The sequence below is a fragment of the Peromyscus leucopus genome, chromosome 5 (assembly GCF_004664715.2).
Source record: "Peromyscus leucopus breed LL Stock chromosome 5, UCI_PerLeu_2.1, whole genome shotgun sequence".
Classification (NCBI taxonomy): domain Eukaryota; kingdom Metazoa; phylum Chordata; class Mammalia; order Rodentia; family Cricetidae; genus Peromyscus; species Peromyscus leucopus.
This window is the reverse complement of record NC_051067.1, coordinates 116,042,563-116,069,134: the sequence shown is the minus strand read 5'-3', so window position 1 is coordinate 116,069,134 and position 26,572 is coordinate 116,042,563. Positions and strand designations below refer to the sequence as shown.

At 47.3% G+C, this 26,572-nt stretch overlaps 2 protein-coding genes and 1 pseudogene across 3 annotated transcripts; 1 reads left to right on the top strand and 2 right to left on the bottom strand.

Moving 5' to 3' along the window:
* Window positions 1-3,617: 3,617 nt before the first annotated feature.
* Syce1l (synaptonemal complex central element protein 1 like) lies at window positions 3,618-17,477 on the bottom strand. The gene is made up of 11 exons (XM_037206289.1): window positions 17,229-17,477; window positions 8,764-8,826; window positions 6,930-6,989; window positions 6,699-6,773; window positions 6,087-6,134; window positions 5,782-5,836; window positions 5,118-5,181; window positions 4,300-4,369; window positions 4,136-4,220; window positions 3,943-4,015; window positions 3,618-3,731 (listed from the first exon to the last, which is right to left on the bottom strand). Exons 1-11 carry the CDS (start codon window positions 17,464-17,466, stop codon window positions 3,627-3,629), a joined length of 936 nt encoding a protein of 311 aa, XP_037062184.1. The 5' UTR covers window positions 17,467-17,477; the 3' UTR covers window positions 3,618-3,626.
* On the top strand, window positions 10,727-11,135 carry LOC114693476 (annotated as a pseudogene).
* Window positions 17,079-26,572, bottom strand: Mon1b (MON1 homolog B, secretory trafficking associated). Of its 2 annotated transcripts, XM_028869778.2 has the most exons (6): window positions 26,207-26,572; window positions 25,641-25,798; window positions 23,902-24,261; window positions 22,570-23,389; window positions 22,127-22,274; window positions 17,079-18,557 (listed from the first exon to the last, which is right to left on the bottom strand). In XM_028869778.2, the coding sequence occupies exons 2-6, from the start codon at window positions 25,786-25,788 to the stop codon at window positions 18,357-18,359; spliced, it is 1,677 nt and encodes a 558-aa protein (XP_028725611.1). In that variant the 5' UTR covers window positions 25,789-25,798; window positions 26,207-26,572; the 3' UTR covers window positions 17,079-18,356. The 2 variants fall into 2 exon arrangements, with proteins under 2 accessions (XP_028725611.1, XP_028725610.1); XM_028869777.2 differs by lacking the exon at window positions 26,207-26,572 and having other exon boundaries at window positions 25,641-26,200.

The window sequence follows — 26,572 nt, the reverse complement described above, 5'->3', positions numbered from 1 at the left end:
GGAATGTCTGGCTCCAAGAGCCATCTTTTGAAAAACTCTACCACAAGAATACAAATGAAAAGCAGACACCAGAAGCTCTTTTCTGGAACAGTTTGGTTCTCAAATGTGGACAGTAGAGCCACCTGGTAGGCCTGTGAAACTCAGATCTCTGAGTCCACCTGGAGTGTTCCTTTCAATAGGTCTGGGATAGGAGCCAGCTTCTTGAGTTCCCAGCCAATTCCCAGCTGCTGCGGATGCAAGGGAGTCCAGATATCACTTTTCCTGGAGCTTGACCTCAATCAATACTCTTTCTTATTTCTGGGTAAGTGCTCTGCAAGGCCAAATGCACATCATCTACTGGAAATGTTTTAAGTTAATGCACTCATAGCTGGGATATTCTGTCCCAAAGAATCATGCCTTTTGAAGGCAATTCTGGGCATCTTTATTCTCATCAGGTTGCTGTTGACTTCTGCCTGCAGCCCAGTTAAAAAAAAAAAAATCAGTGGTTTGTAGAATATACCCATGAACACAAATATGCTAAGGGCAGCTGTTACCATGTTTTTGTCTTTGTGATCTCTTTAGCAGACTGCCTTGGCTGTGGCCCCACACACTGACTTAAAGCCTATGTAATGGGAAAACTGTCTTCTTGGTTACATTTTGTGTGGAAGTCTCCTGGGTTGGCAGAGGATTTTGTTTTCACCATTTCCTCGTTTCCTCGGCAAGGTCACACAGAACTGAGTCACAAGGGAAGTGCCCTGTTGCTGATGAGGTGCTTCCCCATTGGCACCCTTGTTTCTGGTACTCAGCACATTTCCTCCTGCCGAGTCTCTAAGCTCTGTGACAGCAGAGCCTGCGAGAGCAACATTTTCTATGACTTTCTCAATAACTAGCAAAGTACCGGGAATGTTGTGGGTAGTCAAAGCAGGTTGAACAACAATTCAATTGAGTTGGGACAATTAAATAATCCTGTTACCATTTGAGAGTCCAAGTTTTTATGAGCTGAAATATTATCCCTTTTAGGATTGGAGATATGGCTCAGTAGTAGTATGCTTACCTGGCACACTCAAGGGTCTAGGTTCCATCCCCAACACCATCAAATAAACAAGTTTCATTTAACTGCTGTATGAGATTTAATTGCCATCATGAAGGGGTGAGAGGATGGATACTTGATGGGACTCTGATGCTCAGAGTCCGGGCTTTTGGAAAATAACTAGGGCTCACTAAGATTGCTAGGGTGGACCTCCCATGCTTTAAAAGAACAGGAAAAAAACAGAAGGGATACACAGGTATGCCTTGTGTCTCCAGGTATCTGAAGTCCTGTCACCTCAGGACTTAGCGAGCATGAAGGCTATCACCAGGCATGGCTTCTCAGCCTTGTGCCTCAAGGACCATGAGCCAAAATCAACTTCTGTCTTTATAAAGTTCCCTAGCCTCTGGTGTTTTGCTTCCTTTTTGAAAAACAAAATGGAGGTTACATTCACTTACAAGATGGAGAGAAAGGCTAAATGTTATGATAGGTCTTCATAATAATGATGGCTACCACCTCCATTGTCCTTGCAATAGGCTGATAACTGTTATAAGCACTTCCCGTGTGTTATCAGTGTAGGTCAGTGGTTCGCAATCTTCCTAATGCCGAGACCCTTTAATACAAGCTCCTCATGCTGTGGTGACCCCTAACCAGAAAATTATGTCATTGCTACTTTATAACTGTAATTTTGCTCCTGTTGTGAATCATAATGTAAATATCTAACATGTCAGATATCTGAATTGTGACCCCCAAAGGGGTCATGACCCACAGGCTGAGAACTGCTGGTCTAGGTCCTTCACACAATAGCTGTCTTTTACAGATGAGGAAACTGAGGTGGAGGGAAATGATTTGCTTAAAGCCAGAGAGCTTGTATGCAGCAGGGGAGACAGTCTGGCCCCAGGTTCTTTTCACTAATGTGCCCAATCTCTGAAGAGAGGCACATTATCCCCTAGGGTGACTTGAATGAGAATGCTGCCCCCACCCCCATAGACTCATGTATTTGGATATGTGGGCCCTAGTCAGTGGCACTGGTTGGGAAGGTTATGGGACTTTTAGGTACTGCAGCTTTGTTGGAGGAAGCATGTCACTGGTGGTTGGCTTTGAGAGTGCATATCTGTGGGAGTCCAGCTCCCACCTTTTGAAAGAGAGATAAGAAAATAGCAGATAGAAAGACAGACCTAGATGATGAGAAGAAAGACAGAAACACAGGATAGCTTCAGGAAGGCCTGGGTCAACACCCAGTCACCCAGAGATTTATTCAAAAGAGCTTTTTATAATATGCCAAGGGGAGAGGCAAAGGACCTCCCCCTTGCAAGATCAAAGCACACTGTACAGCCAAGTGTAGACCCTTCCAAACACCTGGTAAACAAGCCCATGGCCAAATCATCACCTTATGCAGCTCTGCTGGTAAAGCAAGCCCAGATTCTCTGACCCTGAGTAAGCTGGGCCTCTACAGTTCCCCCTTCTTAATAATATGTGAGGTTCAGAGCTTAACTCTATGCAGCTCCGAATCAGAGTTCCACTAAGCAAATAGCTGGAATAATTATAGCAGTCCTCCTCCTCCTTATGGCTGCTACACCTCCCAGTAAAAGAACAGAGGATGATAAAGATGGAATGGCCTTTGTGAATGGGTCTAAGATGACGGTGGCAGCAGAGACTTCGGACTCCAGCAACAGGTAAAGCAAGCCCAGCTTCTCTGACCCTGAGCAAGTTGGGGCCCCACACATATCCTGGTCACACTTCTGTTCTTTGCTTCCTGCATGTGGGTAGAAATGTGATCTCTCATCTTCCAGCTCAAGCCACCTGCTGCCACTCTGTCCCTGCCTTATGGACTCTAGCCCTCTGGAGTGGTAAGGCCAAATCATCTGTTTCTTCTGTAAATTGCTTTAGTCATGCTCTTTTATCACAGCAACAAAAAGTAACTACTAGATCCCTGCCCCGCTTCTAAGGAGACCCACACTCCCAGCCTCATCCTGCCCAGTGGCTGCCTGCCGGGGCTATGCTCTGAGCACTTCCCTGACCAGCCTCCACTGGATCCTTTCCTAGTCTTCACAGTTGGTTTCTTTCTACCTCCGTTCTAATCTATATTAACAGCCCTGTGGTGACTGCCAAAGCTCCCAGGAGACCCAGGGCTGTGGGCACTCCAGATGAAGCCTTGCTCTGACAGGATGTTGGCCTGGAGGTCTGGACAGCAATGAAAGGCCTCTCTGGGACAAGAACCCGGCTGTGAGCGGTACCACGGGAGAGAGGGACAAGTCTGAGATGTCACAGACCCGGCAGGAAACAATAATATCTGGGGGGTGGGGGAGCTGGGACTTCTCTGGACCACAGGAGTGCCGGCCTGAATCTCTGTTGATGAGTTGATACTTCTGTACCCCTGGAAGTGCCCAGGGAGGAGGGGTGAGCCCTCATTATCTGACATTCATTCACTGGACTGCTTAGGAGCATTTATTGGGTATTTGTTGTATGCCTATGGCTGATGAGTGAAGTCCAGCTGATGTTGCACCCAGAGATGACCTGGATACCTGCCCACCACATGGCTGGGGCCTCTTCCTTCCATCAACTTTCACATGCACAGACTCAGTGGACTCTAGGAATCATCTTTATTTTTTGGTAGGCCTTAAAGGGATGTGAGCACTGGTGGGTCCTCGTGGCCTAGCAGGGGCATCCTTGTCGCTGGCAGCTCTCCCAATGGCTCCAAATGATGCTGCTCCTCTTCGCCAGCCTAAGGGCAGCAGGAGCAGGTTGCTGACACCCAGAATCCTAGACACTCTTACTCAGATACCCTCTTATCTGCACCTGCCAGCTCCTGGTGGCTCCCTCAGCATGTCCCGGTACTGGACTGCCTAGGCCTCTCTAAATCCCCTTCTCAGGGGACCTCCGGGGGCCCCCATTTACTCCTCTTTAGTCTCTGCTTCTGTTCACTGGGTGCCTACCTCTCCTCTGTTGTTCTGGGTTTCTGTGATGCTCTGTGACTGCCCCCCACATTTATTCAGCTCTGTCTTCAGCCTATGAGAAAAGCAGACACAAGAGAACGAGCAAGTGCCCAGGGTATCAGGGAGGAGGAGTCAAGACAGAGGCCTGAAGAGCTGAGTCCCAGGTTGAGGGGCATGCATGACCTTCTCTCACCCACAGTTCTCAGGGGTGTTCTGGGCCTCCCTGGCTGTCTGCAGCCGCCTCTCCACTTCCTGCAGCCGGGTATGCAGCAAAGTCCCTGCAGGCAGTGTCTGGACATCAAGCTGGGTTCTCTGAGGCACTGTGTCCCACCACCCATCACTGCCCGAGAGTCTCACTCTCCATCAGCAGCTGCTCTTTGCTGCATTCCATCGCGCTGATCTCCTGGGTCAGTCGATGCTGCAGGACCTGCGAGGATGGAGGCCTGGTCTCTCAGTCCCTTGTCCTGACTACACCTCCAGCCCACCCCTCTTTGCACTTTTGACAAAGTCCTTCCCTCCGGTAGGTCACTCCCTCATTTTTTAACTCTGCAGTTTCTGCTGCGGCTACAGACTCACTTCACACCAACGTCCCCTCGTATTTCTCAGAATCTATTTCTTACAACGCTTCAGATCCTCACTCTCCGGTTGCTACTCTTTGAATGTCCCTGAAGTTCAGCCTTTCTCAAGAATGCACACTTATCTTCTGCACTCAGGCGCTCAACATGTGTGGTCAGATGCCAACAGCTCAGAGACGGTGCCCCAGGCTTCCAGGATCTATCTGCTTTGCCTTCTTGGCTGAGTCTGGCTATGCATTCCCCCTGCCCCTAAGAAACTTGAGGTGGAAAGGGTCTTTTGGTATGCTGCTGCCTCTCCCTGCCTGGAATGTCACCTGATGCTCCTATCTGCGGCCGAATGAAGGTTTTTCTCAAGGTTCCCGTGGGCCACTTTGAGAAAACACAGAATCCATAAAAGCCATGACAACAGCCAGCAAAGGATGCTAGGTGTGGAAGTGAGGGATGGGGCAAAGCGGCCAGCTGTGGGGTCAAAGGTGACAGGAGAGAGGAGTCAGGGTCTCTCCCAGAGCACTGGGCCTGAGCAGGGCTGGGGACCAGACCACTCATGGACACACTAAAGCCGCGGGAGGAGTGGAGGTTGGAAGGGACATTGTCGCTTACATGGAACTCCCAGAGGTCCTTGCGCTGACTTGTCAGATCCTCCAGTAGCTCTTTAGCATTCAACCTGTGGACAGACACCCAGCCTTGAAAAGTTAGGGTCAGGACCCACTCGGCAGTCAGGTTTGGGGTGCCTCCTGCTCAGGCCTTCGAGTCCTGCCAGTGCTCCCCTTCAGGGTTCTGTAAAAGCCTCCTCTCTTCAGCACCTTTTCTTCCGGCAAGCTCCACTGGCACCCTGCTTAGCTGCCCACCAGAGTCCAGGTTTAGGAATAACTCCAGCTTCCTCAGTCTGAATCCTGACAACTGGACTGCATGCTTCCTGGGCAGGGACTGGATCATTCGTAGTCAGATTCTGCCTGAGCCCTCACTCTCTCCAAGAATGCTTCTCATTCTTTTGTTACAGGTGATCTGTTATGAATCCCTACGGGGGACCACAGCCCTATCCATCTTGTTGCCCCTACAAATGTGCCTTCCCATGAAAGCTGTACGAGGGTGCAGTCGGTCAAACTATTGAATTTATTCTATCACCACCCGTAATGATCAGGGAACTATCCTGTCTTGGTGCTCTGTTTAATAGAAGGGAAATAAGGAATGTGTACCCAGGACTCATTACACTAGCTCTTGTCCCTCCTCCTCAAGCTGGGGCAGAGCTGGGAAGAACTCTTACCACTGAGTCTCACTTTCCCTCTCCTGGCAGTGCTTCTGGAGAAGCATCAGAGCCTCTGTGGAGAAAGCAGACAAGACATCCTGATGAAGGACCTTGGCAGAACAAGGTTAGGCAGAGTCCAGGGGTCCCACATGACCTTGGATGCTGGTGGGCACTCAAAAGACTTGTGTGCATCCTCCACATGAGTAGCCAGGGGAGAGAGTTGAGAGAAGCCCCATGGCCCAGCTTTCAGTGGGACTCCTGTGGCTGCTCAGGAGGGTGGGCTTTGTGAAGCAATGGGAAGAATAAAGAAGAATGGCGAATACCTTTTTTTTTGCACAGGACCTCCTCTAGGTGTCCTTTTTCTTCATTCACTGTAAAACATGGTGACACTTTCAGCCTCTGGAGCCTCTGCATCCCTTATCCCCACTGCAATTCCATCCAATAGGCAAAAATCCCACAGAAGATGGGGGAGAAGTGAGGTGTCTTCTTTCTACCCATCACCATCTCCCACAGGGCGCCCTCGATTCCTTTCCCGTTCCCCCACATCCATGTTCTCTTAAGTGCCAACAGAGTCAAGGGAGTGACTATGACGAAGGAAGTACAAGTTCGTGATAGAAAGAAGAGTGAACTACTAAAGAAGGAAATGCCATGTCAGGTAGAAACAGAGGCTCCAAAGAAAGAAACTAAGCAGAAGCAGGAGGAGGGAGAAGCAAGGTGGAGAAGGAATCCGCTTTTAGATGAAATCATCCAAAAATGGTCGTGTTAGGGCTAGCTGAGCTGTGAACTGAAAGATAACATGACACAATGGGCAATCTGAATTGTATGGGCAAAGGGGACTGCAAGCAAGGGCACAGCCTTGGCGAGGGTACTGCCTGGGCGAAGGCCCTGAGCTATGTTTGGAAGTGCCAGCAGCAGCGCTCAAGGGACCCACTCACAGGAATCTAGCTCCCGATGCATGGCCTCCTGTAGAGCTTGAACCTCTCCCAGCTCTTCAGTGGATCTCTTCTTTGCTGGACCAAGGAAAGGAAGAAGGGGCTGTGTGAGCGCAGCCCTGCTGCTTTTCTGCAGCTATGACATGGCTTATTCTTTTTCAGACAGCCCTGCATGGGAGGTACTCACAGTCCAGGCTCCTTCCTGCTGATAGCAGTCTAGGTTCCCAAATTTACCTTGCTGCAGCTCATTAATTCGATGAATCAGGTCCTCTATCTGGGGTTCCAGGCTTCCCTCTGAAGAAAGAAGGCAGATTGAGCCAGAAAAGACAGGTGCTTGGCTGTCCCAGGCAGCTAGAGTAGGACTGCTATCTGATGGTGGGTTTCTCCTGTTAGCCACCCACAGGCTATTCTGGAGCACCTGCTTTGTGTTGGAATCTGTAACAAGTCCTTGCAGGGCTTGCCTTCTGGGTGTGGGGGGGGGGAGTTGGTGGTGGCTATGACTCTATCTGGTGGCATTACCAGTTACAATGATGATACATGGTGGGGTGTTACAGAACAGATGGGTATTAGTGCTTCTTGATATAGAAAGACCCCAAATTAAGGGAGAGAAACAGACCCCATACACAGTGGGGAGGGGTGTGGGGAGTGGGAGCTCCTGCAGACAGAGGGAACAAGGATGAATCTCCTGCAGTGCCAGTGGGTCCAAAGCCACAAAGAATGGGTATGTGAGCAGGAGGAGCAGAGAAAGCAGGAAGGGAGGATCTGCAGGACCACAGTGGAGGAGCCCTCCCATGAGCCCCACAATCTTTGGGGGCATGGCAGAACAGGCTGCTTGCCATTCCTGCCTTCCTGGTCTCTAGCTGTCATGAAGGCAGCAGGATTTTCCAGTGAGAGGTGGCACCTTGCAAGTTCTCAATGACTTTTTAGAGAGTCACTTCTGATCTCACGGCCCATTTTACCTCTCTACAGAAAGAAGCCTTCCTTCTGCTCTAGATCAAAGATGAGTCACAGGCATTGGGATATAAAGCTGCTTTACTGGGTCTCACTGCCAGCCCCTAAAGCAGCCTGGGGTTCATAAGCTTAGTGATGGACTTTTCAAGATGATAGACTCCCTTTCTAGGTACTTCTAGAAGAGTAACTGTCCTCCAGGGTGCTGATCACAACTGGCAAAAATCTCTGCGGCCCAGCAACATTATTTCAATGGAGATGGTAGGCGTAGGTCACTACACATCTCTAGTCCTGCAGTTTCCATACAAAGTTTAGTCCACGCAGCAGCTGCAATGAACTGTGTGGGCTACAGGGAGATGGAAAAGGGAAGGTTCCCTTTTGTTTGAAGCAAATCAGTGACTACAACAGCTGAAGCTGAGAATGGACTGGTGGGGCAGAATAGGTCTTACTTCAAACTCAGTATTTGCTCCAGCCCTTAAATGGGTACTCAATGCAAGCTGGTTCCCAGGTTTCTTCTCAACAAAAATGCCAAGTGCAAAATACTCTGTATTGTCCTTTGTCATTTGTGGGTTTAAAAAGGATAAGAAATATATACCCATGGATGCTGTTTATTTTAAAAGAATCTCTGGAAGACACTTGATCATTTAATAACTGCTGCTATGGGGAAGTAGCTCATTAGTACAGTGGTCATAGGTTCAAGCTGCAGAACTAACAAATAAATAAATACTGTTGCTTGTCTGTGGGTCAGGAAAATGAATAAACAGGTATGTGATTGGATGGATGGATGGATGGATGGATGGATGATGGATGGATGAATGGATGGATGGATGAAAAGATGAATGGGCTGATGAATGGAGTGTGTGTGTGTGTGTGTGTGTGTGTGTGTGTGTGTGTGTGTGTGTGTGTGTGAGTATCTATGTGCCCCTGTAAGTGGAGGATCCATCCTCTTAAAGATTTTGAATTTTTAACTGTAGGACTTCGTTTTTTGGCTCAAAGAATAAAAGCAAATAGAATAAATACTTGCAATAGGATGATTTTCCAGAGTTATGAGTTAAGGGTTTTAGATTCTAACCCTGTTTGCCTGACTCAAAATCCAAGACTCAGACACAAGATACCCGACCTTTCTGCAGCTTTTTTACTGTCTCCAGCAAGTCTTCAGTCTTACTCAAAGATGTGGCCTGCCCTGTAGAGATGAAAACCAGAATTACAGGATCCAGTAGGAGCAAGGATAAAGCCAGGAAAGACAAAGACCCTGGTAGAGGATCTTTGAGGATTCTGTAGACACTCCTGGGCTATAGCCAAGGCTGGGCTGGGGGTCAGGTTTCCACTACAGTAGGGCACCTGGGGAACCCTCTTCTCTGTATCTAAGGATCTTGGTATATATTAAATGAATCAGCTTCTCCACAAAAGGACAAAAGACCCTCCAGAACTCCCCTAGTCAAACTCAGGGTGAGAAGAGTGTATTCTTGACTCTGCTGCTGTTGAAAGTCATCATGAATTCTAATCCATGCAACAGGGAAGATAGATTACATACTGACTTCTTTACAATTAATTATAGCCCTAATTTGTAAATTCTAATGAACCGATGGGTCTAGACATGGCTACTCATGCTGCTAATACATATTTATTTAACTTGTGTGTGTGTGTATGTTGCAGTACTTGTGTAAGTACCTCTATGTAGAGCTACATTTATTTATGTGGGCAAATGTATAGGCCAGAAGTCAACTTCCCTGTCACACTCCACTGTATTTTTTGTGACATAGCCTCCCACTGTACATGGGGCTGGCCATGTCAGCTGGACTGGCCATCCAGCCTGAGTCTGAAAATCTCCAACCCTCATCTCTACTTACTCCATGCTGGGGTTACTGTGGTGATATTTTATTTGTGCTTTAATAAATAAAGCTTGCCTGGAGATCAGAGGGAAAAGAGCAGCCATTATAAGCAAACAAAGAAGTCAGATAGTGGTAGCACATGCCCTTAATCCTATCACTTAGGCAGGATCTCTGTGTGTTCAAGGCTACACTGGAAACTGTGGTGGCACATGCCTTAATTCCAACACTAATATCTCCAGTTAACCATGGAGATATGGAGGTCTATACAGACAGACAGAAAGTGGCAGAGCTGTGTAGGAAAAGGAAGTAAAGGAGGTGGACAGCGAGCAAATCAGATGGCAGAACAGCAAGACATATAGAAGTGGGTAGACAGGAAGTGGTGGCATCTGGAAGCTGCAGAGTTGGTGAGGTAAGGTTGGCTGGTGGCTTTCCCTATTTCCCTGATCTCTCTAAGGCTTTAACCCCTATATTTGGCTTGGTGGTTTTTTGTTTTATTTAATAAGACCATTTAGAAATTCGTCTGCAGGTTACAGACTCTGACTGCTATACTTGGCAGGGGATCTAGGGATCTGAACTCAGATCCACACTTGTGCAGCAAGCACTTTACCCACTGAACCATTTCCCTGTCCCTAATCATTTTAAGCAGAAAGAAGTGGGTGTGAGGAACCTCTTGATGTATAACCGAAACGCTATTTATGAAAGCAAAAAAGAGCCCAACAAGGTGCTTAGTCCTACCTCAACTTGATATGCCATGTTGTGTTATTATCCATGGGAGGCCTGCCCCTTTCTGAATAGGAATGGAGGAGGAATTTGGGGGGAGGGGAAGTGGGGGGGGGAGACTGGGAGGAAAGGAAGGAGAGGAAACTGCAGTCAGGATGTAAAACAATAAACAAGAAAGCAAGACCTTACCAAAAAAGTGGAATTACTTTTTAGTACTAATCTAGGATACATACAAAAGACAGGTGAACATGGTAATGATGCTATTGGGAATCTACTCAATATTATGAAGACTAGGAATCAATACACACACAGACACACATGCAATCACGCACACACTCCCGCAGATATATCTGATACATACATCATAGATTGGGGGGAAAACCCGACATTAAGAAAGACTTGTATCTACATATCTCAGGCCTCACTTGAGGCAGGAACAGACCCCTCACCAGAGGGCAGGACCCAGGGACCTCTCTGTTCAGCACAATCTTGTCCTCCCTTCCCCTTAGACTGTTGAAAGGCACAAGGAAGATGGTGGGGGATTCACTGTTGTCCTTGCCAGAAAAGGTAACTTGTGGCTTTGTTCTGCTCTTAAACTCTCAGTTCGGTGTCACAGTTTATCTTGTGTGGGCTTTCATTCCTGAACCTTGGTTAAACTCCTTAGGTTTAACCTCTTGGCCTCAAAAATATTGAGCGTTGCATTACCTACCTACCTCCTTATTACCACTGTGATTTGGAATACTTAGTGTACCTCTCCACTCAACTTCATTCATACAATTATAGGTAACTACTAAAAATCAACAATGGAAAACTACCAGCATTAAGAGATATTCTCATTGGTAATGTTAACAGAATGTTCTTCCTTGAAGCCAAAGAACCTAACAGCCAACTCTGTTTTGGGTGTAAAGATCCTAAGACCAAACATTTGTTAAGTTTTTGAGCTGAATAATTTTGAACATAATTACATTGAGTGTCCTTTTAATACCCAATAGTGAGATCTAAAAACATGAACATTGATCTCTAAGATTAAGTTCAGTTAATATTGTAAATGCTTTCAAACATGAGTTTGAATGGACAGAAGAAATAAAAAAAGAAAGAATGACCTGTAGCCTATATCAATGAACTACAATGGACTGAACGTACTTGGCTCCTGATTCAAGCAAATACACTTTTCATGATGCATAATTCTATAGATGTTTTAGCACGAGCTCATATTACTTTAAAATTCAAACAAACAAATAATGCTGATATGAACATCGTTGAGCATATGTCCTTGTGGTAAGACTGAGCATTCCTTGGGTATATGCCCAAGAGTAGTATAGCTGGGTCTTAAGGAAGACTTATTCTCAATTTTCTGAGAAACCGCTATACTGATTTTCAGAGTGGCTGTACAAGTTTGCATTCCCACCAACAGTGAAGGAGTGTTCCCCTTGCTCCACATTCTCTCCAACATAAGCTGTCTTCAGTGTTTTTGATCTTAGCCATTCTGACAAATGTAAGATGGTATCTCAGAGTTGTTTTAATTTGCATTTCCCTGATGACTAAGACCCTCCGGATATGGAAGATGGTTGTTTGGCTCAAGCTGTTTGGGGGGCATCCAGGCAGGGGGTTCAGGATCCATTCCTGTTGCATGGGCAGGTTTTTGGGAGCCTGGTGCCTGTGGTGTGATGACTTGCACAGCCTTGGTGCAGTGGCAAGAGGATTGGACCTGCCTAGGCTCAGTGTGCCAGGCTCTGCTGACTCCCCATGGGAGACCTTGATTTGGGGGATGTTGGGAATGTGTGGGGGCTTGGGAGGGAGGGCTAGGGGATAGGAGGGAGGACTAGGGGATGGGAGGAGGAAGGAGGTGGGATCTGTGGGTGGTATGTAGAGTGAGTAGAAAATTGCTTAATAAAGAAAAATGAAAAAAAAAAAGAAAAAAATTCAAACAAACAATCAGGAAGAACTTCTTGAAATCAATGATAAAAGCTCAAATACTAATGACCTGCTCCTTTCCATAGAAAACTGGACAGAGAAGAAAATATAGCTCATAAACACAGACCACAGGCAGAAAATGCTTCTCCATAATAGTAAAGAAAGTCCCTTAGCCTCAGACCCCAAGGTCCCCAGTCTCTCTTCGTAGAAGTCATTCAGTGATCCAAGCTGTGGATTGACATACAGGCAAATATCCTTTCTCCACAAACAGGACACTATGTCGTACAAGATGTCACAGATCTCCCATTTTTCTTCTGACAAGGTATACTGGTGATCAGTTTCTTCTTTTTGGTAGCTGTATAGATTTCCACTATACATATGCCATAATTTAATAGCAGTTTCCTACTTTTTCTATAAGTTGTCCCCTTCACAGCCATAAATGATGCCATGGTTATGATTTCCTTTTCTCAGCTGCCGAGACAGAGTACTCTAAAGTAGGTCTTTCCTCTGTGTAGGTCATCAAATGCCATACTGTGTATCAATCTGACTTATATTTCCTTTGTCTTGTAAGGATATTACCACTGAATTATGGTCCATCCTAAGCCAGTATGACCTCATCTTCAGTAGTTATATCTGCAAAGATCCTATATGTTGGTTAGTTTATATTTTGCTTTGTTTTGATGTGTATAGATAAATAACTGCATGTATGTTTGTGCATTACATGTCTAGTGCTCAGAGGTCAGGAGTCAGACCCCCTAACTGGAGTTATAGGAGATTGGGAGCTGCTGTGTGGGTGCTGGGAATCAATCCTGGGTCATGAGGAAAAGCAGCCAAGTGCTCTTAACCATTGAGCCTTCTCTCCTGCCCTGACGGTTTTAATTATTCACTTGCCACAACCTAGAATCATTGGAGAGGAAAGCCTCAATTGAAGAATTACCCAGATCAAGTTAGCCTGTGGGTATGTTGCTGGGGATTGTCTTTACTGTTAATTAATGCAGGAGGGTCCAGCCAGTGTGGTGCATTCTGAGTTAGGGGTCCTGAAAAAGAGGAAAAGGCTGGCTGAGAGCAGGGAGTAAGAAGGAAGCAGGGCTATATCTGTTTCACTCTGCTCTTGGCTGCAGATGTGTGGTATGACTAGCTGCTTGAGTGAGTTCCTGCCCTGACTCCCCTGTTGTGATGGACTATAACTTGGAACTGTAAGCCAAATAAATCCTTTCTCCCCTAAGTTGCTATTTATCACAATAGTTTATCACAGCATCAGAAATGAAACTAGAGCATTCTGTTTCCAAAGAGGTCACTTTTTGCATTTTTTTTTATTCTGTAACAATTTCATACATATGTATAATGTATTATACTTTGAGGCTCTGGTGGACCCAAGCCAGAGAAAGGGTCACACTTTTAGTTCAATTAATTAATTTTGGGGATGTTGTACATCAAACTTGGAGACTCACACATGTTAAGCCAGGACTTTGCTAGCCAAGCTACATGGCCAGCTCGAGGGGCACACTTTTACCTAGTATCTCATCCAATATGTGCTTCTGCTTTCATTGGCCTGTGCCTGCTGGACACATCTGAATACTATTTAGAGACTACATGCTACATCAAAGGCTGCGCCTATCATTAAATTTGACTGGCAAAATCAGTGCTATATTTTAAGCTTCCTGGTAGTTTACACCACAACATTCTTATCTCCTCTAGACCTGAAACTCCATTCCTAAGAATACATCTTAAAGAGACCATTGGGGAGGTAGACAAGATCTTCACTGCTTCACTGTTTACAATGTTAACACATGAAGTAACGTGAAGATGTCTTGGAGAGTTAATTACAGCATTCTGGTAGGATGAAGTTCTTTACTGCCATTAACAATTACATTGTACAGTGGTTTTTCTTTTTTGTTTGTTTTTTATCTTGAGCTCATCTTGTTGGAATGTTGGGTGCTTGCTCACCTTCTTACCATCCTCTTGTCCCTCTGGGATCTATAATAAACTAGTATTCATTCATTTGCCTTTGCACTTTAATTTTTTTTTTAATTACTTAGACATGGACCGTGAAGCTGGCATTGAAAGTCTGTGGGAGGGAGAAATGGCTGAGAGGAGATAAGGGCAGAAGTACTACTCCTTCAGGGGACCCAGTTCAGTACCCAGCACCTATGTCAGATCGCTTACAACCACCTGACTCCAGCTACAGGGACCCAGTGCCTTCCTCTGGCCTTCGCCGGCACCTGTGCTCACATGTACATACCCACACACACACACACATAAACATGAAAATGTAAGTAAAATCTTTTTTAAAAAGTCTCATTTCACCAACATCCCCTTCTCAGAAATAACCACTGCCAGCAGTGACTATATTTTCAACTTTTAGAAAAAAATATTTCATGTGTCACTTATTTAAAAAAAATTTAATACCCAAATAGCATTCTAAAAATCCAAACACTACAAAATCTTTGAAGAAATCAAACTTCCCCTTTTCTTTGGCCCTGAATCTCATTACCATGATACAATCATCTCTGATAAGTTGATGTATCTCCCCCTGAGACATTTTTATTATTTAAAATAATTTTAATATTTTGCAAAGAAAGAACAGCTCATAACAGAGAAAGGTGTTTGTCTGCTTAACATTTTATGAAAACTTTCAAACACAGAGTGTGAGAATGCCATGATGAACCCTCATACACTAGCCCAGATGCCAGGACTGTTAACATCCACCCATATTTGCTTCTTGTGTTACTATAATCACACGCAGTATGATTAGCAATCATCATGCAGTTTCTCCGATACTCAGACCACATGCAATGTTCTCTAACTAGCCCATGTGCTCTCCAGCTGGCCTTTGCAACTACTTCTGCAAAAGCTCCATCTGTGGTTTTCCTCTCTCTGTCTTTTAACTGCTAGTCATAAGGCCCCTAGTGAGTGATAAGAGCAACTTTCAAAAAAAATTATCTTTATTTACTTTTATATGTTTTGCCCTGTATGTGTGTCTGTTCATAACATGTGTGCCTGATCCCTGTGGAGGTCAGAAGAGGTATCAGATCCCCTGCAACAGGAGTTACAGGCAGCTGTGAGCCACTGTGTGGGTGCTGGGAATTGAACTCGGTCCTCTGCAAGAGCAGCCAGTGCTCTTAAATGCTGAGCCATCTCTCAAGCCCCCAAGTGATAAGAAAATTTGAAAATTTTAATTTAAAAAGTCTTAAATCTTAGATCTCCAGGAACAACTAAAAACCTCCTTGTTACAAAAGAAAAGAGCCTGTGGAGGAAAAGTCCCCTTTTAACATTTTATTTTGAAATTATTTCAGATGTACACAAAAGTCGTAGAAATAGGCTGTGGTACTCTATCAGAGCCTCCATGTTTTGAGTGTTTTTCAACTGTAAGTTGCAGATAGTATGACCCATTAATATTTAATATTCCAGTGCATGTTTCCTATATACAGACTCCAAGTAACTGCACAATCGCCGTTAAAATCTGGGAGTTACCGATGCTCCAATGTTAATGTACAATCCTCAGGTGCTGCTCACCTTTCCCTTTCCAACTTGTACTTTAAATTACATATTACTACCTATTTTTCTAAGTGATAAATAAAACAATGAATCACAAAAGACCTCTGTTTTGCTCCCGTCCCCAATCCAAGGCCCTTACCCAGTTATCAAAGTGTGCTTACCTCGCTTTCCAAACGGCTCTCCTTGACACCCCCTTCCTTTCTTGTTTCAATCCCAACTATTCAATAATAAAAAATAAAACTTCTGGGGTCCATTTTTTATAAATGAACAATTATATCAACTGAAAATTGTTTCTTCGCCTCTTTAAAAATCTACATTTGCAAGGCTATTCCTAATTTGGTCACTTTTGTGATCACTTCTTGTACCTGTCGTAAGTCACCACTGCCTGCCCTTGGTCCATGTGTTTGTGTACTCAATCTTCTGTGATTACCTAGCATGGAGACTACAGATGTGGAAGGTATCTGCTAAAATCATAAGCCTCCACCAGAAGGCCTGAATGCCACTGGTGCTAAGAATTATCCCCCTAAGCCCAATTCAGTGGCTAAGAAATGTAACCTGATATGCCTTCCAACTTCCTCTATTGCCAGTAAAGTCCCTCATTACTTAAACATTGAGGGATTTGAAAGGTTGATGCTAAGTTTTCAAATCTCTCTGTCACTGTATCAAATGCTTAATAAAGTGTGGTTCATTGCTGTCTGTCTGATTTTTATTCTTTGAAAACTGGCACCCAACATGTGGTTGCAATTTAAGACAAATTCTGTTAAAATGATTTCATTATTCACCCATTTGAAAAAAGAAAAAAAAAAAATCACTGTGTACCAAGCACCAAGCAGGCGTTTCAGGTGCCCGGGGAAACCGCAGTTTTGAAGGTCACACCCATTGTTTTGGAATCTGAATAGACAGGTCGGGCAAGACGCTGCCTCCCATGTTTGGTCATGTAGTGGCAGACCTGGTGCTCAGGAAGGGAAGGTGGGTATAGATACAAAGACAAAGTTTGAACGCCCACTGAAGCAGGGTCCGGGTCACTGGTCATGCTATTTTCTCTACTGTAGAATGTTTGGGAATTTTCTATAATCAAAACAAAAATGTTCTTCTGGTGGATTTACTGTGAGAGATATTTTCTTTTCAAAGAACTGCAGTTTCCAGTATTTCTAGGCTGGACTCCATTTCCTTGCCCCCAGTGAGGGGAGAAGCTGTCACGACTTAAGTCACAATAAATTTGAAAACTGAGAAATCCATTCTCAAGGGCCTGGAAAAGAATCCCTGCAGTAATCATCTAGCTGGCCGCGAATGACATCAGGAGTTCCTTCCTTCCCTTGGCTGTGTGGCAACAGGGTAGTTTTTTGTGACACTGTCACTATCCCTTCCCAAATTGCTTAGTAACGGGTCCTAAAATGTTCATTTTAGGACCCGTTACTAAGCAATTTTTAAGTATTTAATAGGGTCAATAAAGGTGGCAAGTTAACCTAGGTGATGAGAACAGGCATGTTATTTATTTCCACTGTGTGGAAGTTAAAAAATTCAATAGGCTAAAAACATTTTTTTTTTTCTAAAAAAATTACTCTCGATTATTTTAATGGGCCAAAGCCTCTCTCCCTTCTACCCTGTGGGCCCCCACTACCTCCGGCATCCTCCGCCTCCTCAGGTCCCAGCCACTCCGCCATCAAAGGCTCCAGCTCCGCAGCCATTTCCCAATGTGGGGCATCTGCGCATGTGCCATAGAAAAGTGGAAAACAGCGGCAGGGAAAAGCAGCACGTGCTGCTACAGCCATTGCAGGAAACCAGGGGGTGGGGCAACACAAGTATCTGCACTGAGCAAACGCAGAACATCTGCAACGCAACTGATAGTTAGCACGCATGCGCACAACCACAGGGCCATATTGCTGAACAAGGCTGGAAGCAGGGCAGTGGCCTGTTGAGGAGGGTTGTGCGTACAAGCTCTTCAAAGGTTCTTTTCCTTTAGGTTGCTGCTGCAAGCGGCCAACGTCCAGAACAAATGGCAATAGAGTTCTAAGCCCTGTCTCCTTCACAGTTCACAGGTCTCCACTAAAAGGGCCTAACGAAAGCTCTCTCTCAAGTAGAAGCCTTGGAGGATAAGAGCGTCTTCTCAAAGCTGCATCCCGGCCGCTGGGTGAAGTCACGTGGCATGTGTTACACAGATGGACACTGGAGGCAACCTTCTTATTAATGTAAGAAACGGCCCGGATTGGTGGGGCTTGTTTGTTTTTGTAAAGTAGGGGAAAATGATGGAGGAAAAAAAGGACACCGAGGACAGAAGAATGTCTTGTGGGATTCAACTTTAGGCCCTTTCTGTAGTTTTCTTCAAATATCCTTAGACTGGTTTCAAGCGTAGGCTAGCCCTGCATTCCAAATTCTAGAGCCCTTATGGGTTACGCGCCCTGACCCTGAGGAGAGCCTCAGCCCAGTCTTAGGTCTGCGTGGAAGATGCACGTGGCAGCAGCCTGTGCTGCCTAGAAGAGGCTTGGAGGGGACAGCCGGGGACAGAGGGTGCGGTGGCATTCGGGTTAGTTACGGAGGTGAGGCAGAGGAGGCTTTCGACTTTCTTAACTGTGGAGGTGCCTGAGGGGGCTCAGAGCACAACCTGTGCCCCTTCTCCCATTTGTGGGCAAACCCTGAGATCTTGCCCACCTGCCTGGGGAAACGGGGACCAGCCCCACACAGACTTCTACCCACATTTCCAGAGTAGAGACAGAATTTAAAAGCCAGATGTGGTCACTCCAGCAGTCATTCAGAGTCCAGTGAACAAGCCATTGTTGGGGGCCTGCTCCACCGAGGAGGAGGGGGGTGTGGAGTACTTGGGTGGGTAACGGATGAAAAGCCGATCCTCTTCCTTCCTCACCCAGCGCAGGAGCTTCGTCACGACTAAGATGGCACCTGCCTTGGTCACAAGGGGACTGAGGCAAGTATAGAGCTCAAATTTGGAGGTCACCTGTGGAGATGGAGGGGAGATAGTCAGATGGGCTAGAGCTGGCCATGAGCAATCCTGTGCTCCCCAACCCAACCTTGTGTGCTCCTGAAGCTTGGAGACATGCTTAGCAGCAACTGGATGTGGCTTGCTAGGCTAAGACAGGCAATCTGGGATTATCCTGTCAAGGGCAGACAGGCAGCAGCTGGACCAGTGGCTTCAACTGGGTCATTCTGACTGTGTATGTGTCTCTCGGTGTATGTGCTTATCTGTGGATTAGAGAGAATGGTCACACCAACACCCGATATTCAGTGAGCAGTCACTACATACAAGGCGGTTCTCTGCTCCTGCCCTGTGTGTTCATTATCTATAGCCTTGTACAACGTGGTCCTCGCACCAACCCAACACCTGACCCCAGAGGTCTCTGCTGTCTCTTCTATGCCACTTCCCACTGTTCTGTGTTCTCTTTCTGTCCCGGCCACTCTGGTCTTTCTCTGCTGGTCCTCAGACACAGCCAGCCTCAGCCTTGCCTCAGCTCTGCAGTACCTTCTTATGCAAGGGCAGTTCCTCCACTGGGAAGCCACCTTTTCAGCACACCGTCTCCCAAACACCTGATTAACAACCCCGGACCTACTGTATCTTGGTTTTAAAATGTCAGCTCTTTAGAAGAAGATAGTAAGTCTCCTTGGCAAAATGGCTGAGTCTGGGAAAGATGTAGTAAGTAAAGTAAGCAAGCTGTACTCCTATGTGATAGAAACTTGCTAATGGGAAACTGGGCTCAGGCTCCTAAATCAGGGAATCCACTGGCTAAGTCAGAAATAACTGCAGTAAATGCTAGAAAATATTTTAGACTACTGAATTCAAGAGCTATCGCATGAGGTCAGATTTATCTAAAATAGAAAATTTGGGGCCAGTGAGATGGCGCAGTGGATGAAGGCACTCACCACTAAGCCTGGCACCCTGGTAAAAGGAGAGTATGGATTCCCACAAGCTGTCCACTGGCCTCTACACTCACCACATGTGCGCACACACATGTGCTAACTAAATAAATGTGATTTTTAATTAAAAAATCCAATAAGAAGTTTGTTCTTACATGAAGTCCCAACTAAAATGTAAAAAGTAGGGCAGTTAGGAAACCACCAGCAGGCAAACACCTAGTAACTGCTGCAAGTTCAAATCACAGAGGCCTATTAAAACGAGAGGGGGAGTAGAAGTCTAAACCCACAAATACACAGGCCACAGGGGCCACAGGGGCTTGCTAATTACAAAGGGCAAACACCAGCTTTCTCGCAGACGTGTGACAGAGTCCACCTTAACTCAGTGAGCCAAGTTTGCATCCCATGCCCTTGAGACAGCGCAGAAACTGGCTCCCGCCACCTGCTGCATGACCTCTCCTTCTGATCGTGGTCCAGCTGCGAAAGACCCGAGTCAAGGGGCACTCAATGAACCAGCCTGCTGATGTCCTTTGACAGTGCCAAGGCCACAAGGCAACAAAGCCTAGGGAACCTTTCCAGAACAAATGAGACCAGGGTACATAAAAACAGATCCACCATGTGATCCTGGACTGGGTTCTGGACCAGGAAGTTGACATGAATGGACAACTGGCAGAATGCTAATGAAGTCTGTGGACTCCATGGCAGAGCAGCGTTAACTTCCTGCTTTGGCAAGCCACTACAGCTTTGTGAAAGCTTACCTTTGGCGAAAGTGAGTGGAAGGCCTTTTTTATGGTAATTCTTTATACTAGCTTTGCCACATCCCACTCCAAAATCACTTGAAAATTAAAATAAAAAAAAAAAGCTTTCGTAATGTTTCTTTTACAAATGCGAGTGCCCTTGTACTTGGGGCATAAATGTTCAGAATTGAGACTTCATCTTAATAGAGTTTTCTTGTGATGAATATAAAATGTCCTTCATCTCTTTTGACTAATATTTCTTTGAAGTCTATTTTGTTAGCTATTATGATAGCTACACCAGCTTACCTCTTTGGTCCATTTGATTGGAAAATCTTTTCCCAACCCTTTATTCTGAGGTAGTGCCTGTCTTTGAAGTTGAGATGTGTTTCTTGTATACAGCATAAGGGATGGATCCTGTTTTCATATCCATTTTGTTAGCCTGTGTCTTTTTATTGGGGAATTGAGTCCATTGATATTAAAAGATGTAAATGACCAGTGATTGTTAATTCCTGTTATTTTTTTTGTTTGTTTGTTTTGGTAGTGGTGGTGGTAGTGTGTGTGTTTCCCTTCTTTGTGTTTTGCTGGTGTGAGATTATCTATTGCCTCTGTTTTTGTGGGTACAGCAAACTTGAGGGAGCAGGTTGGGCGAGCTGGGTGTGGGAGGCAGGACAGGGTGAGAGTAATGAAAGAGACTTGATTTTAGGGTTAGGGAGAAACCTGGTGCGAAGGAAACTCCCAGGAATCCACAAGGATGACCCCAGCTAAGACTCCTAACAATAGTGGAAAAGGTGCCTCAACTGACCATCTACATTAGTCAGATTGGTGACTTCCCTAATTGTCATCAGAGATACTCTATCCAGTAACTGATGGAAACAGATGCAGAGATCCACAGCCAAACACTGGGCTGAGCTCTGGGAGTCCTGCTGAGAAAAGGTAGGAGGGGTTGTATGAGCCAGGGGGGTCTTGATGGGGGAATCCACAGAGACATCTGAGCTTGTGGGAGCTCACAGACTCTGAACCAACAGTTAGGGAGCCTGTATGTGATTGACCTAGGCCCTCTTCATGTGTGTGACGGTTGTGTAGCTTGGTCTCTTTCTAAGGCTCCTAGCAGTGAAATCAGGACCTGTCCCTGGCACTTAGCTGGCTTTTGGGAACCTGTTCCCCATGCTGGATTACCTTGTCCAGCCTTGACGTAAGGGGAGGAACTGGGTCCTGCCTCAACTTGATGTGCCATGCTTTGTTCAAGCCCGTGGGAGGCCTGCCCCTTTCTGAATGGAGATGGAGAAGAGGAAAGGAAGGGGAGAAGGGTAGATGGGAAGTGAAGGAGAAGACTGGGAGGAAAAGAGGGAGCGTAAAACTGAGGTTGATATGTAAAATAAATGAAAAAACCGTTATTTAAATAAAATAAAAAAACCTAGCCTAGAACAATGCTGGATCCATATTAATATGCACTGTTATTTAAAGAACGTGCTGGGGAAGGTTTTACTTCCTCTGGGATTGCCTGCCTGGCCACCAGCCTCTCTCAGTAGCTGAACTTTAACAGTCCCAGGTAGAGGGCATGGGGTGGTCCTGAACCTGCAGTGGTCAAAGAGAGCTGGGGACTTGAGACTGGTAGACAGGGAACTGGCGAGCACAGTGATCGTTGCAGATGGGATCCCTGAAAGTCCAAGACCCTGTCCTGATCGCTCATGGGGGAAAGCAAAGGAGCGGCAGGGCTAAGTTAGGGTTGCAGACAGTGAGGAATCCTTCTGTAGCTTAAGACACACGTGCCCACAGGGTCAGTGGTGCGGATAAAAGGCAGAGCCTGGCACGTTCCAGTGAGCCTGTGGGGGAGCTAAAGCCAAAGGTTCATCACGGGGGGGGGGGGGGGGGGGGAAAGGCTTGTAGTAGAGAACTACCACTGGCAGCCTGACCAACTCACCCAGGCCAGCAGTGTTTCCTTCTCAGCCACGTGGTAAATGAGGCGCAGGGGCCGGGAGGTGCTATGGAGGCGAGCGTGCAGGCGGTGATACAAGTCGGACAGTCGCTGTCGCTCCTCCTCTCGGCTGTATGGGGCCTCTAGCTCAGGACTGCAACAGAGGGAGGCAGGGGCACTGTGAGTAAAGGGCCTGCCTCCCCTCGCAGTCTAGGGACTATAATTAGGTTATGGGGCTCAGCCTCCCACATCAGACTTGAGGCTTTCCAGTGTTGTCAGCCAAGGTGCCCCCATTAAACTAGGAAGGAGAGCCTTTTCCCCACTAGAACGGAGAAGTGTCTGCTCCCCCTTTCTAGAGCATGGCTGCCTCTCTCTTTTAACTCATGCGTACAAGATGCTGGCAGTCTTGGTTAGACATGTCTTCAATCGCCTGTAGGGTCAGGGCTCACCTGGTAAACTGTGGTAGCTGGCGGTGTTGGTCAGGGATGTCCAGTGGCTTATAGAGGAAATGCCGGAGGCCAGGTGCTCCCACAGCCTGCACACTGTAGGCAGGGGCATTGGCTGCTGGCCCGTTAGAGAAGTTGGCAGCCTCCCCAAGGGTACGCAGGGCACCAAGGTTGTGCATCCCATCTTCAACCAAGCGCCGGCAGGCAGCCATGGCATGGAAAGCTTCACGGTTGGTACCAAGCAACAGCAGGCAGACAGGCATGGAATCCAGACGAGCCACATAGGCATAGAAGAAACCATCTGGGTTGAAGCGAGGCAAGCACACAGGTGCCCATGCCTCACCTGCTGCAAAGGCTGGTGCACCCACCCAGTCAAGCAGTAACTGCAGATCAGCTGGGTCCAGTCGGCACTCAGCCAGCACATTCCTCTCTTGGGCTGCTGTTATCAGTCGGCCGCCAACAGCCAGCACTGACAGGGCCAGGCCTGGGGCTGTACAGCGCCGCAGTAGTGTACCCAGGGCATCCCGCAGTGGACGGGCCAGAGGCACACAACGCACAGCACCCAGGAGCAGGGCACCGGGGTCTTGCTCCACACTGTCCAGGAGCCGGTCCAGTGTGCGCTCTGAGCCAGCCAGCAGACGACGTAGATCATAGTTCTGCTTATGTGCAAAGATGCGGGCCACGCTTGCACGAGTCAGTGTGCTCACAATTTGTGCGTGTACTGCAAGCAGCTCACCCCGTAGCTGTGCTGCTGACTGTGGAGTCCGGGACACAGCCACCAGCAGGAGTGGGCCTTGCTGCAGGAACACCAGCTTGTGGTCCTCTAGGGGAAGGAAAAGTGGGCAGGGGCAGAGGCAGACCAAGAATGAGCCAAGGAATCAGACAGGACACCTTTCCCACATACTCTCCACCAGACACAGCACCTGGCCCAAGCCCGCACTCTTCCTCTGCCAGCACCAAAACTAGGGCAAGGACAAGCTAGGGGTATTGGGACATTTGTAAAGATGTGGGCTGTGGAGGAATCAGGTAATCTAGACAGGCAGCATGGCGTCAGGGTGGTGGGAATGGTGAGACGGACAAGGACTGACACAAAGCCAGGCCACAGAGCACCCGTCCTCACTCCCAGACAACCAGGTGGTATACTGCCAACCATTTGGGTGGAACCCAAAGAGAGGGCCCTACATACAGTCACTCTCACCGACTCACTTTTGGTGGCTCGACAGAGACCCATGTAGGCAGGCAGACAGCTGATCTACACATGGCCAGTTACACAGACCTCTAACCCCCAGCCATTAGCCCCCAGCCCTCATTATGCCCCCCTTTCTCTTCACTCACCAGCATAGATGGCTCGGATGGCATCTCCTGCACTCTGTACGAAGGACACAAGGGCTGTCATCACACCCATGGTGGCAGACAGTGCCTCCACACTACCATACCGTGAGTAGATGGGCTTGCCTGCCTCACTCAGCACGAACACGTGCTTCCTTTGGCTGCGCCAGTCCTCGTCACTGGGGTCACCATCATTGGGGTCCCCGTCACTGGGGTCTTCTCCCTGGCCCTCAGAACTACCCTCAGGTTCTCCAGTGGGACTGCCATCTGAAGCTGTAGTTTTCCAGTGCTCACAAGTGCTTGATGGGGCCTCAGCCTGAGGCAAAGGTGATAGGAGGCTGGGTGGCTGGTCCTTGGCCTTGGATCCTGAAAGGGAGCCCTGAGTGGCTCATCTCCTTCTAACCCCATGTTTCAACAATCTATCAAAGCCTTACCAGTCCCATGACCTGCAATGACTCAGGCATGTTGACAAAGATCTCCATGTCTTCCTAGCTATTCAGTGAACAATGGATGACTACCTATGTCCACTAACACTAAGGTTTCAATGAGCCCCACCCTAAAACACAAATAATCCAACATGTTCTCACTGCTGTTCACTGACCCCTCCATTATTTCCTTTCAACACTGCCATTCCTAGGTCTTCAAAGCACCCCACTCTCCAAATAACTATTAATCTGCTTATCTGCTGGGCTCTTTATTAACTTCTCTGACCCCTTATTTATCCTATTCTGATGTGTACGTACCCCTCAATGGCCACCATTAAAATACACCCACTGACTCTAATCCTTTCATCCACATCCACTAATCCCCAGTGATGCCCACGGACTCTCTTGGTTAACCATACTCACAGCAATGGTCCTTATTTCTCCCATTATTGTGGCCATTAACAGCCACTGGCATCCAGATCACCAGGACTCCCCTAACCTTCAGCCATTCCCCTATTTACTTATATTGCTATATTAGCACCCCAACAAGTATATATTAATATCACCAACACTTTAGTCTTCAATAACCTTACATGACAGCTCCATGCTCTTCCACTCCACCAATGGCCACCATTAACCATCACTAACACGAAAGGCTTCCATGATCTCCACCTGCTCTTCCTCCAAGATTATCATTTTGAATCCATAATGAAACCCCTTGCTTCCCTCAACACACACACTAATTCCCTCTGGTATTGCTGTCTACTGATTCACGCAATGACAATCATCAACATGCAACCTCATCTAATTTTCTCACACCCAATGTTTTCATATTCTTAATTGTGTACTGATAATTCCATGTTCCCAAATACCCAAGTAACTTGTCTCAATTCCCATTACCTGTAAAGATGACCCTTTTTGAGCCCAACCACACCCTTCTTGATTCTTCAAGAATCTAAGCTCAGGTCAAGTACATTCTAATTTCCCTACAACAGAAGGGTGTCCCGGGATGTAGGAACTCCAATGTTAAAATGAGACTTTCCGTACAAATTAACACAGTCCATCTTCGTACCCTTGACCCCTCATGGCAGGAAACATCTTGCCCCTCCCGGACAAAAGCTGACACCCCCTGGCTTCTTTATCATTTCTCATTGATTTCAATTAAATCAAGTCTGTGACCAACGACTGACCGAGCTACGCCTCAAGCTACTTTCCTGGGGCCCCAAAGACTGCCCACTGGTCTCCCGTTACCTTTCCCCTTCAGCTGGCAATGACAACCCCCAGGGACTGGTTCCAAGGCTCCGTTGAGGGGAGCTATACCTGTGTCCTCCGGGTCCCCATCTCCGGGATCCGGCGTGCTCGAGTGAACCCCTTCACTGTCTCCAGCCTCCTCAATGGGGAACTGCGTGTCCACCAAGTCCTCCACGCCCCCGGGGGCTGGGACAGCACTATCTCCTCCGGCCTCCATTTGCACATCCCTGGGGAGAAGGGGAATCGAGGGTGATGGGCAGCAAGAGAAAACTTCTTAAAAGCCGTTAGGGAGCCAGGCCCCCTGGATACATTCCTAGTGCTGTGGATTCCCCTAGGGTTTTCGACAGGACGCGACATTCAAAAACATGATCAAATACTTGCACCCTCCGGCACTTTCGGAAGGGTGACGCTCCGGTGAGCCTCCGCGAACAATGACACATTAACACCTGTTTCAACCCCGCATCTCAACTGGGTGGACAGCAACACATCCAGGAGCCGCGGCGGCACCACACTTCCTGGTGTGGTGGGGGACATGCCACACTTCCGGAAGCGACGCCTCCCGGGACACTTCCGGTTTCACAGCGGTATTTACTCCCCGGTAGCGCCGATGGCCGCCTTACGCTGCGTTCCCTCACCGTAGAGATGGCGCGGGACTCTCACGAAACTCTATGGGACCTTCTTTGAGCGACCCCCTCCCGGATGCAGCCAGCGTCAGCTGAGAACTGGGACGCGGGCGGCTCACTTCGTGGACCGAGGACTACCGGCAGAAGAGGGCGCAGCTTGCACGCTGGGCCAAGAGGGAGGGGCCCGGTTCCTTTCACCCAATCAAGCGTAGCCTTTCCCTTATGCCCCTCCCCATTCTGGGAGCTCCCCTGCAAATACTGGGCGCTAATTGGCAAATGCCATCCCTTGACTGGCATCTCGCTGTCTCTAACCGAAACCTTGAGCCTGTTCCTGTCTTGACTGGAGAGAGATCATGCCGAACCAATGAACTCGCTCCC

What these genes read in the sequence shown, in the direction of transcription:
- Syce1l (XM_037206289.1), bottom strand. Translation starts at nt 17,466, where the DNA reads ATGCGTGCTAACTATCAGTTGCGTTGCAGATGTTCTGCGTTTGCTCAG. An exon ending in AATTAATGAGCTGCAGCAAG is followed by an intron (nt 6,774 to 6,929) that starts GTAAATTTGGGA and finishes TCCTTGGTCCAG; the next exon opens with CAAAGAAGAGATCCACTGAA. An exon ending in GGTCCTGTGCAAAAAAAAAG is followed by an intron (nt 5,837 to 6,086) that starts GTATTCGCCATT and finishes CTTTCTCCACAG; the next exon opens with AGGCTCTGATGCTTCTCCAG.
- Mon1b (XM_028869778.2), bottom strand. Translation starts at nt 25,788, where the DNA reads ATGGAGGCCGGAGGAGATAGTGCTGTCCCAGCCCCCGGGGGCGTGGAG. An exon ending in CATCCGAGCCATCTATGCTG is followed by an intron (nt 23,390 to 23,901) that starts GTGAGTGAAGAG and finishes TCCTTCCCCTAG; the next exon opens with AGGACCACAAGCTGGTGTTC. An exon ending in CAGCTACCACAGTTTACCAG is followed by an intron (nt 22,275 to 22,569) that starts GTGAGCCCTGAC and finishes CCTCTGTTGCAG; the next exon opens with TCCTGAGCTAGAGGCCCCAT.